The sequence below is a fragment of the Sylvia atricapilla genome, chromosome 1 (genome assembly GCF_009819655.1).
Source record: "Sylvia atricapilla isolate bSylAtr1 chromosome 1, bSylAtr1.pri, whole genome shotgun sequence".
Taxonomy (NCBI): domain Eukaryota; kingdom Metazoa; phylum Chordata; class Aves; order Passeriformes; family Sylviidae; genus Sylvia; species Sylvia atricapilla.
In genome coordinates this window covers 34,498,789-34,517,183 of record NC_089140.1, presented here as the reverse complement: position 1 = coordinate 34,517,183, position 18,395 = coordinate 34,498,789, and the positions used below count along the sequence as shown (strand labels likewise).

The window sequence follows — 18,395 nt, the reverse complement described above, 5'->3', positions numbered from 1 at the left end:
CACAGACCGGCGCTGTCTGCTTTTTTCTTCCTGACTCAGCAGTATGGGGAAATATTGAGTCAGCAGCTCCTGAACATGCAATGCAAACAACAACAGAGGAGGTTGGAGAGCAGACAGAGCTTCTAAACATCACAGACAGAGCAGCATGGTTTGGCCTGCAGGTCAATGTGTGGACCTGGGCAGCAGCAGCTTGCCAAAAGGGATGAACAGCCTGAGAGGATCCAGCTCATTTTCTCCCTCAGCACCCTCTCTATTAAGCTAAGCTATGAGACAACTTGTTTCTGGGAATGGCTCACCTGTAATAATTTCCTAAGTAATTCACCTGAGCTTCCCAGAGACTTGTGGCTGCTGCTCACATGTGGCTTGATGGGATTCCATGTCCAGGTTGGCTAAGGTCAGTGTGGTAGAAGTGACTACAGAAAACATATCTTAGCATAAACAGAGAAAAAAGGAGCAAAATTATTAAACAGGAATTAAAGCCCAACTTTTAGTACAACGACAGAAAAAAAATTTGGACAGAATGACATTGTCAGATGCTCTCTCTTCCCACCTCTCCCTTTTCCTCCCCTTTCAGTGATCTCACTAATGTTCTGACATGCTACACAACCAAGGCTATGGAATGGACTTGATCAAGTGACTGAATGGTTATTTGATACTTCATCTCTCACTGCACATTTCTTCTTATCTCATAACATACTGTGGTATTTCAGTTTAAATACATCAGTTGAAACAGAGGCTTTTATCACAGATCTCCTGGAAAGGGAACTAGTTTTTGAATTTAATAAAAGCACATCATTCCATGGCCTCTTTGATGCCACACACTCCACCAACTTACTAAGAGCTTAAAGAGGGACATTCTCTTGGATGTAGAAAGACCCTTCTCAGTCACCCACCTATTCCAAGTGCCTTCCAGAACTAGCTGCATTATGGAAAGGTTTCTGCCTGTGATTGCCTCTTACAAGAGTCTTTTCTGTTTCCTTAAGTTATAACAGGATACTCTGAGAACTCAACCAGCAGTTGCAGTCTCAGATAGCTTTTGCTATCATGAAACTGGTGCTTATCACAGAGACAGTCTGTCCTTCTGCCATCTGCCTCCAGTTAAGACTGAGAAGTTGTAGGGTTTTTTTAAATTTTCCAAATGGCAAGGCCAAGTGTTATTCCCACTACATGCAAGGAGGAGTCAAATTTTCTGACTACTCCATTTCCCATGCCCCTTTGTTTTGAAAGCCTTCAAATCCATGAAAAGATGATAAACTGGAACCAGAGAGACACATATGGCATCATGAGAGGAAAGAGAGAGGAACAGTAAGGCAGTGCATAGGTGTTAAAATGAAAGGCTGGTACCATGATTCTTCAGAACGTCAAGGCACCAGAGTCATCTTCCAAACATCTTTTGTTGCTTTCTCCTACCTGCTTGCATTTCTCCAAATGTGTTAGCAATTTTTCCCGTCTGATGCTGTGCCAGAAGACCATCTTATCTCGATTAAAATGCTCTACAACACTTTAAAAACAGATAATCTACATCACATGGTTAGTGTTCTATGTCTGCTTTGGAGCCTGAGTTCACGGAAACTGGACTCACTCTCCATTTACTACAATGTTAACAGCTTACTGCATCTGTGACAATCCTCCATCCTCCCATGTTCTTTATCAGCTGCAGAGCTGTACCAGTGAGTTTCTAGCTGGAATAATTACTAGTTATGTCTACTTCTAGCTTGAAAAGCTAGCTTGAAAGCAAGTTACCTTCTCTGTGAATGCTGATAGTCTGCAGCTACCTACAGTATTTTGATAGTCTGAAAAATGCAACTTCTCTAGCAAAAGATGTGTCCAGATAGAGCAACCACCACGCTGTGTTGTCACCAATTTGTCTGCCTAGAATTCTCTTACACACTGCTGTATATTCAGTCACGGAATAAAATGGAGTTATTTTAAAAAGAAGACAAGCACTGCTATTGTACAGCCTAGTTCAGAGTTCCATATCTTGAGCTGATTCAGCTTATCTGCTTTTCTATACCTTTGACAAATGCATGTCTTATATCATTTTTTCTTGCCTTCCTCCATATACCATACTGTTTTTCCTCCATGTATCTTATCTAGAAATGATGTGCTATTAATCAGCCAAAGACACCCTTCACTGCTAAGTGTTCCTCAACTGATTTTTCATCAGCACAAGTAGTTACTAGTTCCAGCATTCCTCCCACATGCTGAAGGCTTGGCAGGGAGGGAGGAGGGATGGCAAGGTTAGAGACTGCCTCACCACATAAATACTATCTGGGACCTTTATACCAACCTGCCAGCTTGCTGTAATGGTAATGTTGCTGTTTGTTCTCAACAAAAGAAACACGGTGGGAGGAAAGTGGGGCTGCACCCTGTCTTATTTTTTAAGTTAATAACCTTCATGCTCTTCCTTTTATCTAATTAATCTGGCTGGGTGCCTGTTCAGTAGTAGCTGAAGCTTAATACCTGAAACAATGTGTGGATATACACTGTGCCAGTAAGGCTTGCCCAACAATGCACATTCTGTCTTGTTTTCCCATGCCTTGTGTCAATATCTCATTTTATGTGCAAGCCCCCAGAGCAGGGGACAAGAAAAAAGAGAGGCATGGAGGGAGAGAGGGAGGCAGGGAGAAAGTTAGAGGTAGAAGAAAGACAAGGAGAAAGAAAGTAGGGAAAAATTACATCCCTTGGGAATGTCAGCTGCTACAAACTCGCCACTCCTCACCATGAAACGAGCTGTGTGCAGGCACAGGTGGGTCCCATTCTCTGTTACTAGAGCACAGCCTACAAACAGGGGCTAAATGAAGACTTTCATTGCTGTTCCCTGTTTTCATTGGAGCAAGGCCATCATAAACATTTGCAGGTGGCTTGGCCATAGTCTGACACTAAAATATTTGTGGTTGTGATAAAAATCAGAATATTGCTACAAGATGGTTCTATATAACCTTCAGGGCTTGATCCTGCTCTTACAGAACTCAGTGAGAGTTTTACCCAGTTTCTCTCTACTGGTTTTATTGCTCATTAAAAGGCATTTTCCCTGGCACAATTCTTCATGGTAAAGACTCATCTACCCTTTGAGGCAGATTCGGGTGATTTTTAAAAAAGGGTAACTCAACCAAAACTCAACGATTTGAGCACCTCAGAATCCGGGCTACTTAAATAACTAAACAATCTCAATTTCGCAAAGCTAAATCAAAACAACTAAACTTTGAAGAACTATAATATTTTTTGAATTCATCTGGATTTTTTTTTTCAGTTATTTAATACCAGAACCATTGTCCAGTCTGTATTGCTCCTGAATGAGTCGTGGATATAATTCTTACCACGTTTAGAAGGATAAGATGAAGATAAATGGAAATGACAAGATATGTTCTTTGAATAAGTAAAACAGACACCACAGGGGAAAGTCTGAAGGAAAAGAAGACAAACAAGGATGCTCAACGCTTTGGCAAGTAGAAGAAGTTGAAAATACAGCAATTATCTCCTAGGACACGCCATGAACAAAAAACAAAACCTCCTAGGAAGAGGGAAGAATGGGGAACAGAGTATGCTGGAGGTCACACCGTAAGTCTCATTCACACACCAACTCACACAGAGACTAAAATGCTGACAATTGCCTCCCAATAAAGCAGCTTTAGACTCAGACTTAGGAAACATTTGTGTGATTCAGTCACAGGGAAGAATTAAGATATGTCATGACAAACTTTCCCAAATGAGACACATCACTGACTAGGAAAAGGCCTTTTTATCCTCAACCCCTCCAATTCTGGAGATTCTAATCACCATGGCCCCAAACCAACACAAACCTAAAACCTGACTGACAGGGTCTTGCAAAACCACATGCAGTTTTTTTCTCATTATATAGAAACAATTGTTTGGAAGCCAAGTACAGTCTTACATAAAACACCTCACCACTGAGTATTAAAAGTTGTTTGGGGTTTTTTTATGCTTTTAATTAGGATCATAATTACCACTAGACCTATTAAGTCACAATTTGAACAGGAGCTTAATCATCTTCAGCGCAAATAATGGCATTAGTTAATGTTTTTCTTTCTAAAACTGAAAAAGAAACTGTTTCTTCCTCCCTCCCTCTATCCCAGCCCCCTGGCTTTGAAGAGAATGTGACATATATAAGACAACAACTTTGCTGGATTCACAGGCAAACAGTATTGCATGTGAAATCTCAGTGTACACCATGTTTTCCCAAGATATAGCATATACAAAGGGCACATCTATCAAGTAGGTTTACATGACCCATCCTACCAGATTTCTGTATTAACAACCAAATCCTGAAATAGTAGTAAAAAGGAAAATAGAGGAGCTTGGTGCACTAATATATGTTTTTATCCATATATTTTCATGTACTACCCTGCCCTCAAATTCTCAGAACTGTGTGATGAAAAACTGTACCCTCAAGCCATTGGGGCAGTTTCTGTACAGTTAAAAGCAAGTTATTGTGACTTATGAGGATCTCATACTTGCTCAAAGTAGCCTGGTGTACTAAACATGGATGGTTTTGTTCACACAGTTCTCCAGACATTAGCACTCAATTGGCATTCAAGCCAATACAATAAACATCCATACTGTCAATTTATGGTATAAATATGGATCCATCATCACAAATTGAGCAGCTGTTCACACTGTGCCAAACTCTATGTATCCTGTTGGTCTTGTTGTCTTCCAGCACTCCTCATTTAAACAGAGGACATAGGAAATAGCTCAATCCCACAGAAAACTCAGAATTCCTATTGAAGTAAGTTAAAGGATCAGCTTCACAAACACTTTGTCTTTCCTCCCAGAGCAGTTATAGAAAAGCATGCACTATGGTCATAAGAAGATAAAAAAAATGAATGCAGAAAGCAGGACTTTCCAGTAAGTACAACATTCTGTCCTTTTTGAATCAGGGTGCCGTATCTGGAGTAACCTGGCCATTCCCCACAGTCTGCAACATGTGCTGCAGGGGTCCTTGCTCATCCTGGCAGGGTCAAGAGCAAACTCTGTAACCTCCAAAACCAGCAGAACGACAGCTGGTCCTGCATGCAGCTGGACCTTAAGAACTATGAGGACATGAGGACAACATCTGGTCCTACAGGCAGGAGCCAGAGAACCAGAGAAACGAGAAAATGGAAATGGACTCACCCAATCTGCCGATTTGTGGAAGGTGCTTGTGTAATGACAGAACTGGACTGTGGAGATGGCATGGCTTGTTGAATCACAACGCTGGTGTCGTGGTTTGGCATCCTTGTGTTTGTCAGCTGGTGGGATCCAGGTCCTGCCATTGTTCCTCCAACTGTGTTATGCATGGAGATATTCTGTGAAAAGAAGGGAAATGGGAGATGGTGGAAGAAAATATGAATAAATAAATAAATAAATGTCTTATCTTGGTTTTCTGTTCTACAGGAATTCTATTAGAAATCTGAAAGTATCAAGAACATGAAAAGTTACTGCCTCCTGGTAAATCCCAGGTCTATAGATCTTGTTATAACCAACAACAATAAAGAAATGAAAAATAAACATTTACTTTCATAGGGCAATATAAATGGAAAAATACCCACAGGTTGACTAATCACTCTTCTGTTATTCTGTTGTGTGATTTATAACGGGGATATTTAGCACATATTTCTGCTAACTGAACATGATATGAGTGCAGGATGCCTTGATTTACATGAGCTGTATACTGTGTACTGCATCTGCTTAGACTGACAAGCAAATCAAGTTTTACAGTCCCAAAGTAACAAACAGTACACGACACATCATGAAACAGCCATTTCTATTAGTCTCCATAGATTTTGTAGAGCAATAACATCCCAGAGGCTTAGAATAACACTGTATTTCACCACATATAACCTTGGCTTCAGGTAACTCAGAGCTCTTAAAAAGTTCTTAAAACAAACAAAAAAAAAGAAGTTCACAGATAACTCATATCCACTGAGCAAACAACCAGCAAGAGATCAGGATACTGCTAAGGAAGGAACCGTGGAATAACACATCTCTCCTGTTATGCCTGTACACACAACACACACTGCTGCTAAACCGCAGGGTTTGACTTGGCCTGCGTTTAAAAACAAACAAAACTCTCAAGCCAGAGATAAGCCACAATGTATACATACGAAAAATGTGGTAACCTTGAGAGCATTAGTTTTCCTATCAGGCATCAACGTGTGAATTGTTAGCAGCAAGAGGAAAAGAAACTTTCCATTGTCACCTCATGCTAGGCTGAGGAAACCAGGGACCAAAAAACCCCTTATATGCACACTGCCACTAAGACTCACACAAAGCACCTTGCTAACCACTGCAATACTCAGGATTAAAAAACAAAGTTCTATTTCATTCAGAATTCCAATTTATGAGTCAATTATCTAGGAAACATACACAACCACCAGAGAGCAAATAATTAGAGGACCCCAATTAGCTGTTATCCCCTTATCTCCAAATTTTATATATATTTCATGTGATTTCCCTGATCAGTGTGGACATAGGGATCTCTGTTTCTTTTACAGGAGTTGTTTCAGTCTCCAGTTGAATGGTTACACCACCTCACCTGGAATAAAGAGGACTCAGCTTTGAGGTTCTCTTCCAGTAATTATGAATCAGTTCTAGAAGCTCCTTATTCACTTAAGTATTCTTTAAGGAGCATGAATTGAAAGAGGAAGCCAGACCAAGGACCTTAACTGTAATATTTCATAGCACAGTATTATGTCATGACCATCAAGCAAAAACCTTAGATATATGAAAACTTCTCCAAAAGAACTTCTCCTTCACCTACCACATTCCTATTAAAATGTCACTTCTTCAATGGATTACTGCTTTCTCATAAGAAGCCTGTTTGGTTTAAAAAAAAAAATATATACAGCCAAATCTAGCTCAGGATTCAAACGTGCTTTTTTGATCATGGCCAGATTTTGCCAAAATGGATCTAATAATTCATGTACAGTCAGTATTTTAATGCTATCACTTCCTAAAATGATCTCTAAAGGAAACATGTATGGTGCCATGAGTCTGTAAGGCCTGGAAATGGACAGGATGGACATCTATCACAAGCCTTAGACAAGTGGTACCCTGGCACTTGCCCAGAGTTTTACTGCAGTTTTGTTGTACCATGGCAGACCTTAAAGATTTGATATCAGATTCCTGTGCTCCTAAATTAAATATTTCCTTTCTCTTTTCCTTCTCTTTCCATTTTCTCCTATAATTACAGAGCTCTCTAAGGTACAAACAGATGAATTATGATGGATATGGAAAATTTTGTTTGCTCATAAGACATTGTAGTTGTCGTCTTACATGCATAAATTTCCAACATTGTTTCAAAGTTTTAACAGTTTCCAGTAACCTACATCTTTTCAAAAAGCAGGTTGAGTACATGATGCATAGAAAGTAAAAGCAGAGTGAAAATCTGTCAATGCTTTCAGATGTCCACTCTTCTCAGTAACGCAAGCACTGCTGTTGGGCAAGCGTATACCACACTGCCAAGTGAAAACCTAAGCTTTCCCAACAAAATGTCAAACTCAGCATGACTCTGACATTCATAAAAAAAGGATTTGGCAATCTCAGAATAATTTACATCAGTGAGATGCTTTTGAATCTACAGAGAAGTTCAAGCAAGTTCATACTTTTAGGACAGTAAATATGCTTTGAAAGGCAACAGGAAGATAATGCACAGTAGATCTGACACTAAGCCTATCTGATCTTGCTGTATGCATCATGACATGCAGAATGGCTCTGTATCACCAGCACAGCAAGACTAGGCTCGTTGCACATGTGATGCAGCCAGTCTCCAGAACTCCCAAAAATCTTTTGCTGTGTTGAGCCCTGTATCTGGTTCTGAATGGATCTGGATAGGACATTAATAAGCTCCTTGCCAACTCAACTTTGAGCCCTTATAGAAAGAGAAAATATTCAGCAACACTGCTTGAAACTGAGACCTCCACTTTATATATTGAATTGTTGTCTGATTAGGTTGATTCCAGCTCTCATTATGTTTTTCTACCAGGTACCCATAAATAAGATCCCCTTTGACTCCCCTTTTCATTATCCTCCAGCTCTTAAGCCAGTGGTAAAGATTATTTGGTACTAGGTGTGGAGCTCCCAGCATTTAAGCTCAGAGAAGTCTATGGGAACAAGGGCAGACTGAGCTCTCCCTCTGCTTTTAACATTCCCAAAACCCATCCATACTCTGAGACACTATTACATCCACACACACCCAGAGTTTTCTCAGGTATCTTCTCAACTGTGCTTCAGCATTGGAAAAGGACATACGACCTTATCATTATTATCTATTTTATTAAACTGAATCCGAGTGTGCACACAGGGAACAGGCCACCCATATGTCAGGAGCTACAGAGACACAAAAGAAATGATCTTACGATCAATTTATTGAATCTTAATTAAGATCAAATATATGAAGAGGAATTTATGTCCTTTAGGACAAAGTTTCATCCTCACCAAAGTTTCCAGTCACTCCCACTGAAGCAGACGCTAGGATTATAACACTAAAGTGCTTTTACAGGAATGCTCCCCTTGCCCATGTGCTCATGCAGTACTCTCCATCAATATTTAACATTCAAACAAACCAAAAAGCAACAAACCATATCCACAAACCACTTTTAAATCAACGTGCTCATTCTCAACCTTTCCAGCTGCAAGAGGAAAGCACACAGATCATCATCATATTAACTTCTCCCCAGTTACACTTCATGGCCCATTTTAGCTTCAGACTTTGAAGAAAACATTTGAGCATTTTTCTCCCACGTGCAACCATTTAAGTTTAGATAGACAACACACTTCTTTTTTTCTAAAGGCTAAAAACTTCTTGAAGTCATGCTTCCATGTTCTGGTGGAGAGGATTACACATCAAGAACACACACCCTGTTGGCAAGCACAGCAGAGAAATGACGGCTACGCAGACACAGGCAAAATACACCCAGGCAGTCACCAATTCCCCTAAACCCTGCTTCTTCCAGAGAAACACCCATCCATTTCACACAGCACTACCATCTACTGAACTCAAAGGATGAAGACAACTGATGCATCCTTTATGATCTACTGTAATATTCTGAGTTTCGGAGTTTGTTTGTGGTTTTAAACTATAAGATCTAGTTTCTGGTTTTATACTGCTACTATTATTTTTTAACTGAGTCTTACCAAAAATTGCAAACACCAGTTTTACACGAACTGCAGACTATTCAGGATTGTTCTAGGTAAGCTTTTAGATCAATAGAGCTGTAAGCTACAACTAATTGTACATAAAGGTATTTTGCAGACTATTCTATAAATTTTCAATTCTAATACAGTCATATCCTGCCTAATTACTAAGATTCTAACTTTCCAATATATAAAAGACACACAAGTGGAAGCCTCCAGTGACACACAGTCACTGCACATACTGCTTACACAACCAGAGGACCTGCCGACCTAAAAACTTGGAAGACACTGTTGTAAAGAGAATGGTACATTAAATGTGGCAAATAATGGCAGGCTTTGAAATTATTTTAATCATATATAATCTCCATCAAAATTACTGAGCCTCTATGAATTCTCTCCTGACAGAAGAAAAAGGTAATCTCAAAACAACAGTTAGCAAGTCTCCCCAGAAGCAGCACCAACTCATTTATTTTCTCATTATTCAGATCTACATGGAAGCCAAACACCCTCACATCAGCCCATCACAACTGTTTCATCTGTAACTGGCATACAAAATCTAAACTCCTATAAGCACAGAACTAAGCTTGCTGCACACTGAAGGCCAGTAAACACAGATGAGGAACCAGAGAAGAAACCAGAGATAAAAAATGAATTATGTTAATAATGCAATGAAGGTTTACAAGAAAAAGAAAATCTACTATCAAGATTTAAATTTAAAAAAAAAAAGGAAAAAGTTCCATTATGCAAGAAATGGCTGAGTGTAAACTTGGAGGAGACTGAAATGCAATACCTTTTCCTCTTTTTTTCTAAACTGTAACATCTGTAGAGCTTTGAATGAGGAAAAGCACTAAAAGCAGAAAAAAAAAAGACACAGAAAGAAACTGCTGGAAAATGCTGTGTAGTAACATTAAGCATAAGGACAAAGCACTATGAAGATCTTATTGCAGACCACTAAAATCCATTTAACTCCCCTACTTAGCAAGAGGTATGAAGTCACTGAGTGAGGCTGACACATAAAAATACAGAACTCATGCCAAAGGATCTATTTCTCAAAACATTTCAAAGAAAGGCAAACGCTCACTTAACAGCTACCTGATAAAAATGGCACATTACAAAAAACAGCAGGCATGATATATCCCAGAATGGGGAGAGACTCTTCCCTGCCCCCAAGGCCCCCATCCAAAGTCTCCCCCTAAACTGAACCCAGCCAGCTATCCACACCACGCTGGAGACTGAAAGGCCAGGAGCAGTATGGGTATATCTGACTTCTTGAACCCAGGCACGGCTGCTCAGTCAAATGTTATCAACCTGATCTCCAAAGGGGTAAAAATGTAAAGAAAAATTAAACTCCTTACTCAAGAATGACAAGTAATGATAGGCAGATGGGGAAAGAAGGGAAACATTGCTCTCACTGAAATCATAAAGCTTTGAATCTGTACTTATCAGTCTCAGCCACTGGTTTCCAATTTTTTGGATCACAGACCTCTGTCAACCCTCTGAATTTCACACAGAGCACTCTGTGCTCTTATCATAAATTGTGTAATTAAGGCAAGATGGTTCCACAGACTAGATGCAGATGACTTACCACAGCTTTGCGACCACCAGCAGTTCACAGACCAGAGTTAACTGCCACCCAAATACGGCTTTGGAGCACCGTGGCTCGAATTTATTGACAACAAAAGATAACACTTCTGAAGGTATCTATGAACTTCTGTAACCCTTGTCCTTTTTCCAAAATGTCTTCAGTTTTTGGAGCCTTAGACAATTAGTGTCAATTAATAGATCGGACTTGTGTACTGGGGCTGGCAGGAGCTTTGCAGAATTTTATCCTAAATGTCTGTGTTGGAACATGCAAGGAAACTTTCTCGTTTTAAGTAAGGATGGATTATTCTTAAACACAGTCATGCTGGCTGCTCCTCAAGAGGTACAAAACAAAATCCAACCCCCCCTCCCAAAAATGAAAAAAAAAACCCACCAAAATTAAAAAAAAAAATAAATCATAAATAATCTTTTTTATCCTGTATTCTTTCAATAGCTGTTTGTATGTTATGAGAAAGGCTTTCTGAGATACACTGAGTGATGCAAACCTCATCTGCTAATCTCCAGCAAACTACACGGTGCTGCTAAGAAGCGTGGCACAGGACACAGGACAGACATACGAAGTGCTAAGCCAGGTATAAGCCATCTCAAGGCTCTAGCAGTCACCACTGTAACTCAAAGCCCAAAGGACCCATTTAAGCACTACTAATCCTCTAAAGGCCGCCGCCTGAAGGGTGACAGCCCTGCACAAAATCTCTGTAATGCTGCCCATGCTGCAGGACAGTGTCTGGCTGCCCCTGCTGGGCCTGTGTCCCCCGGGCACCCAGGGAGCACCATCACCTCCTCCAGTCCCTTCCTCGGGCAAATGTCCATGGACTTCTTCCACGGGCAAGAGAAGCCTCCCTGCCTGTCCTCCACTTTGGCTGCTGGTTTAAGCAAACGCTCTGACTCCTCTGATACTATGAACAAAATGCAGGATACTTAGAATTTTTGGTCTTTTATCTTAATTTTTTTGACATGATCTAATTACAGTCATTCAGTGGTGCCCTCTAATTATCAGTAGAAATGAATACTGAAAGATGACCCTTGTCTTCCACAATTCCCTCCCCTCTTCCCCCACTACCCTTCTCGTGCCCTTTACAGCATGTCTACCCAGACTACACTTGTAACACATGAAGCCTTTTTTTACATACACAGTAAGTAATATATGGTCTATACCAGAGGTACCCATGATAAACCATTTACTAGAGGACGAAAGGAAAAAAAAGTGATGTAAAGGAACATATTTTAATGGAGGAGGAAACTTTGGAAGATTGGTCTCACCAGAGTTTGAAAGGAAATAGCTTCTCTATGGGAAAAAGATGACATCAGATTGCATGCTTATGTCTTGAAGTTTCCTACAGATATTTCCCATTTTTCCTCAGGGTTGCTTGTTTCATGCACAATTACTTGTCCAAGATAGCCACTAAAGCAACATAGCACAAAGAGCTTCTTCTGTTCAACTCAACACCAGTAACACTTAGTGTGCAAAGCCCAGTTTGGTTCACTCAGGGTGTTTTGCACTGCTAACACTACATTAACTCTTGTTAATTGGGAGCCTAAAAAATAGGGGGAGCACAACTGGCTGCCTGGCTCTACCCAGTTCTCTCATTCTTTATGCAAAAGCCATAAAATGACTATTTCATTTTTTCTAAGTTGCCTATTGTGACATTTATAAACAGGAACCTGGCAGCATGTCAATGGTGCAAACTGATTTCCTTTTCTAAATACAATTTTAAAAAGCAAATAAACAAGGTTATGCCTGCTAATGAAACATTATATGTCATGCTGGAGCTAGTTTTTCTCAAATGTATTCTCTAGAGCAGATGGAACACCAATAAACACAAAACAACAAACCCTTTTATAAAGAGCATGTTTATAAGAAAATACATTCTCCATAGAACTTTGTCTAAGGCAAAACTGGCTTATATCTGTAATGTTATCTTGGGGACAGAATTATGGTTGCATTAGATTGCTGTAAACAAGGGAGCTTGCCATGCACTTCAAACGGAGAAGGGCTGGTAAGACACATGAAAAGAAGAAAAGAAATTTGCCAGGATACTTACTAGGTGTAATTCCTAAAGCCTTAGTTGAAATCAAGGCCTTATTGTGCTAAGAGCTGTATAGACACATTGATGGACAACACTTGCCCAGAGACAAAACAAGGAAAGAGGAAAGAAGAAAAAGAAAGTGATTTGTTCAGCCAAATATCAGGACTCAATGCAAGAGCTCTTTTCTCCCAGTCCAGTGCCTTGTCCTTTACTTTGTACTGTTTCCTTGCATCTAGTACTTATCTATGAATTGAGAAGACCAGAAAAGCTTAAATAAATAGATAAAAATTCAAAGAAACGAAATTGAAAACTCTGCTTGAGTTTTTTCCAGCACTATCATTTAATTTCTGTAAATCAGACAGAATGCACATATTAAGTGGATACTCAAAGAACCTTCTCAAAGTAGGTGCATGTCAACTTTTGCAGGACAGGCAATTAGACATCCAAAAGCAGCTGCCAGATCTGGAGGCCAGTCAGAGGGTAGTTGAAAACCTGGCTTTCCTTTCTTTATTGTAAGGAGTTTTGTTTTTATCCATCGTGAAACAGAAAGCTGGGAGGGGGAGGGCAGCACTCCTCCAGGAATTGCTTCAAACAAGCCATTGATACTGCTAACTGAAGGCACTAGGCTTTTCAACATTATGCAAACCATTTATAATCTGTTAATAGCAAATTCACAGAGACAGCACTTCGACATCTAAATTTGTTGTATTTTATTTAAAGCTTCTTTGAAATTCTCATCATTGATTTCACTAGTGTAAGTTATTTGCATCATGTATGAGTTACAGCCCTGGCTGTTGACTGCACTTAATGACCAGAACATTTTTTAGACAGACCAGTTGGTGATTTTCCTTTCAGGCAGTTTCAAGCAGAAAACCAGCAGGCTTAACTTCTCTGCTAAGAAGTCAAGTGGAAATGCTGCTACCCTGGTAATAAAATGCATCTCCTAAATATTCTGTTACCCCCAACTCACTGTGCCAGCTGTGTTGGGCCAGGCAGACTAGTACTAGTACTAAACGGGCACTCAAACAAAAGGCTGGGAAAGGTCCAGGAGTGAAGGCTAAGGCTGGTCTCTAAAAAGACCCAGACAAACCGTTTGCAACACAACGAAAGATCACAGGTTTAACCAGCGAAGTGGGTTTCCAAGTGAGCTGGTAGGAAAATCATTTTGATCAGTGAAAATCATAAAAGAAGCACTGAGATGTCAAGTTAATTCACCAGGTCTCCTGGGAAGCAATCACAAAGGCAATCATGCGCTTTTGCAGGAACCACAATCCCTTCAACTGATTTTAGGTTGATGCTTTGGGAGAGGAGAGCTGGTTTAGTTTAGATCTTGAACTGAAAAACCTTAAATAAAATTAGGTACCTAATTTGGAAGCAATCAGACAAATCTAACAATCTTTGTAGCCATAAGAGTTTAAAAAGTTATGGTCTAGAAAGGCAAACAGAGTCTCTACACTGAAGGCAAAAAAGTTTAATACATTCCTAGCTAAAGGAAGTTCCCTTTGAACTGAAGGCAAGGGCTACAGATGAACAGAGATTACAAGGAAGTGTCCTCTGAACCCTTAAAGCACTCTGGATAAGGAGAAGCAGCCCTGGTCCACTTCTTCCTTGGTTTCAGCAAGTGACACGCAAGAAAAAAAGAAAGTTAAGTCTAGGAGAATGAACATGCTTGGGAGAAAGATAAACCAATGGTGGTCCTTTTGTGCCAGAAGACACAGAATTGACCATCCACTGATGGAGACATGTGACTTGGTCTTAAACACAAATGGAGATCTCTGAAAGATGAGCTTCTCATTGTAAATGGGAAAAAGAACTGTGTGGAGCTTGGACATAAAATTTCCCAGGATGGGGACAGCAGAAAAGATCAGAAATATAACTCCTTGGGCAGAACAAACATGTTCTGCAGGTCAGGTAGACTGGGAACTGCACTTTCATCCTTTTCCTCACTCTGCTACAGATTTACTGCATGATTTTGATCAAATTACTTCACATTCTTTTGCCTTACATGTTAGACAGGACGAATACCTTCAACAGCTACACAGTGCTTGGAAGTGATGAAAAGGGAATAGCTTTTAGAGACAACACAGTATACCTAGGAAGGCAGTATAACACAGCAGTGACAGAGCAGAAGAGGATTTTTTGGAAGAGAACTCTACAGGACTTTGGAGCAGCATGCATTTCAAACTCACAAAAATTACAAGAAATCATAATCAATGTACTTTAACCAATACAGAAAATAATTACATTATTAATACCATTAGAAAAAATGTGAGACACAAGAGGAGTTATTTGGTAGCTGTAAACATGAGAGAAAGACATATAATCAGTAAAAGAGAATAATGACTGTAATACTCAAGTCCTGAAAGTCCAAACAGCACTGCAGATCTATTCTGCAAAAAAAGGGGAGCTCATCATCTGCAGAAAATTGTATCTAGTTAAAGGATTCCTGGCCGTACATCCAAATATGGGCACTAAAAATTGTGGAGTATTTCAGAAGAGTCAGGCTAAAAATCTTACTGAGGTTATATGGTGGTGGTGGTGGTGATGATGAAGGACGTGAATCGTAAAAGCAGGATATATTTGGTTGGGCTTCTTTTCTGAATGGAGGAAATTGAGAGAAAAACAATGAAGCTGCACTATATTTGATAATGCTACCAGACAATCATCCAGATGTACATGCTTCCAGTCACACTAATTAAATGTGGTGTGGAGCCATCCTGGGGAAATCACATACCATTCCTTTAGAGTGCCACATGCTTCAGAAATGCCTTGGTGAAGTTCTCACTGCATTTGAGGAGCCACAATGCTCCTATTCCTAAGTAAAACATGATTGGTCCTCCTGGTGTGACCCAGCCAGATAGATAATTTCATTCATGGAAGCAAAACATAATTCAGGCAGGCGTTTCAGCTTAGCCATGAATGAAACAGGGCAGGCAGGCATCCTTGAGAGCAGCAACCTAGCTGCACTTGGAGAACTGTAAATTCTGAGTGCTCTCCTCCACACAGCAGCTTTTGCCTAGAAAGTGGCTGTCAGTGGGATGTTTACAACCTAAGCAATGTGATACCTGAAAGCTGAAGAAGAGAGAAGAGGGTTAGGAGTACCAGCCTGGCACAAGTAGCACCACAGTCCTGTCCTCAAGAGCAGCTAGCTCCTGGGTATCACCATTAAAGAAGAGCAATATTACCCTTCAACCTTAAACACTGCTCATTTTAAACCAACCTAACTTTCAATTTTAATACACAAGACTAAAAAATAGTTACCGCATGGTTCAGGAAATGCTACCTGTTTTCTCTTCATCACCAGAAGACAATAAAATAGACTGTGCTCTGGAAATTTATTGGATCACGCTGTCTAAGCAAAAGGAAAGAGGCTTTCCACTAAGATAGTGCTCAAAAGGTGATTCTGTGTATATTTTAGCCTTTTTGCTAGTTGTCTAGGAAAATTACAGTGGCAACTCCCTGACACAGACAGTATTAAATACCACAATGTTCACCATTCCTGTTGATTATATAAGAAAAGGCAATGCAATCCCTTTAGGACATTCTAAAAGCCATTTCCCAAATATTTCATAACTGAATGTTTGAACCCATTTCAAATCCTTGCTACCAATTTTTGAGAACAAAGGCTGAAAAGCCAGAGCTATTTGTGACTCAATGGAAGGTCTCCTTCAAAACACATCATCTCACATTTTTCACCTACAGCTGTGAAAAGGTTTGCAAAGCTGAGTCCAGTGAGTCTGGATTGCTAGAGGTGGCCCAGAATTTTGCCCAGAATTTTCATTTCAAAGAGCCAAACAAGAAAGGTGATAAGTTTGTCTGGATTTACTAATTTTGTCCTGTGTAATAAGACCATAAATCTTCATTCTCTTAACAAGATTTATTAGGTATTGGCAGGGATGCATATGGAAGTTTAGCATCCAGAGGAAAGCTGTTCAACAGAGAAAGAGAAAAAAGCAAACTCAATGAGGTTCAAAGCAAAACCAAAAAGAATCAAGATTTGTGTTATAGTAGAGAATATACTTTGTTGTTCTATTAGATTATTTGCTTTAAGGCAGAAATATGATAGTCGGAATTTTAATAAGATATGGTAACGTCTGTGATGTAGGGAGTCCAAAATAATTATTCTTCCTTCAAAAAGGAGAGACAATGTGCTATCCTACAATACTTGGTCTGTCTCTTCTTACAGTAAACATTGCTAATGCTCCTGGAGAGGGGCTGACCTTGCCAGCCAATTACATTATGCTAATTTGTCTGTTACTATAACTCCTACAGAGGCATTCACAGCTCAAAGCAGGACAGAGATTTATATTGTCTCTTCCAAGCCACAGACTGTAGAGGTTAATCTCTCTCCCTCCTACCAGTTACAACTCCACATGGCAATATCTACATGCAGTGCCACTGCACATTGAAAGAGACAGCTCTTGCCAGCTTTATTCAACTTAGAAGACAAGCCGTGGTCTTACTTTGCCCCTTTAGTGAGTGTCACTCTATCTCAGAAAGCATATGCTTGGGAACAGCTGTTTTCCTATGAAAACATATGGTTTCTCATATGCTTTTGAAAACACCACAGGAATGTATTTGCTTGCTAGATGCTAGTGCTGTGTCTCTACATCCAGCAACAAAATCATTGAAAGTAACTGAATACTTTCTATGTTATATTCATGTATTTAAAAAATACCCATTGTTGTAAAGAAAAAAAAAAAAAAAACCAAAACAAACAAAAAAAACCCAAAAAAAACCCACCAAAAAACCCCACAAAAAACCACAAAAAAACAAAACAAAACAAAAACACCAAAACAACAACAACAAAAAAAAATCATCCAACTGAAAAGTTACATTTTACATTTTAATGTAAAATAAGGATCATAATTCATAATTTAGAGGTTATGCACACTACAGTACTACTTGAAGATGAGATCCAAACACTAGTCTTCTGCAGATATATAGCAAATAGCATGCTTCACGCAAGCAGTTTATAGTCCCTGTTCCTTCATGAGAACAAAAACTGGTGAGACCTGCCTCTTCTAACTGCTGGAAAGCTCAGAAGCTTCCCCAGCATCTTCCAGTTGAGATATGATAAACAGAGTAGCAAAAACAATTGAGTCACAGCAGCTTAAAACAAACTACTGTCCTCCAAGTAAGCCACAGTATTGACCTTTACATGTTTCTTTCCTTCCCTTAATAATATTTAGGGCAAGTTAAGTGTATCCACACAGCCAGTCACATGTCAGGAGGTAGAAAGTAGCTGATTTGTTGGGCTACTTTAACTCAGATGTGCTCAGTCTAGGGTCAGGTTAAACTGAAAGCTAAATATTTGGGTAAATAAAGGTTATGGCTGTGGTTTTGAAACCTATTTCAACATCAGCTGACACAGAAACCGACATAAATATGCAGAAAGTTTTCCAAGTGTTAGAAAGACAGGGAAGTTACAGATTCAGGAAAACAGTTACAGGCAGGAAAACAAGAAAAATGCAAAAAACATGGCTTATGCAAGGTCTTACAGAAATTTCCCCTTGGCACTGAAAATAATTCCACTGGAATATTTGTAGAAAAGAAAGAAAAAAATTATATTCAAACTAGTTTATGCTGCAACACCACAAAATGAAGAAAACCATCCAGTATTACTGC

General features: G+C 39.6%; 1 protein-coding gene across 1 annotated transcript in view; it reads right to left on the bottom strand.

The window, feature by feature from the left end:
* Positions 1 to 18,395, bottom strand: part of CREB5 (cAMP responsive element binding protein 5) — a 253,883-nt gene that overhangs the window by 165,294 nt on the left and 70,194 nt on the right. The window contains exon 6 of the mRNA XM_066319349.1: positions 5,137 to 5,309. Coding sequence (XP_066175446.1) covers positions 5,137 to 5,309 — 173 coding nt within the window. The remainder of the gene's footprint in view (positions 1 to 5,136; positions 5,310 to 18,395) is intronic.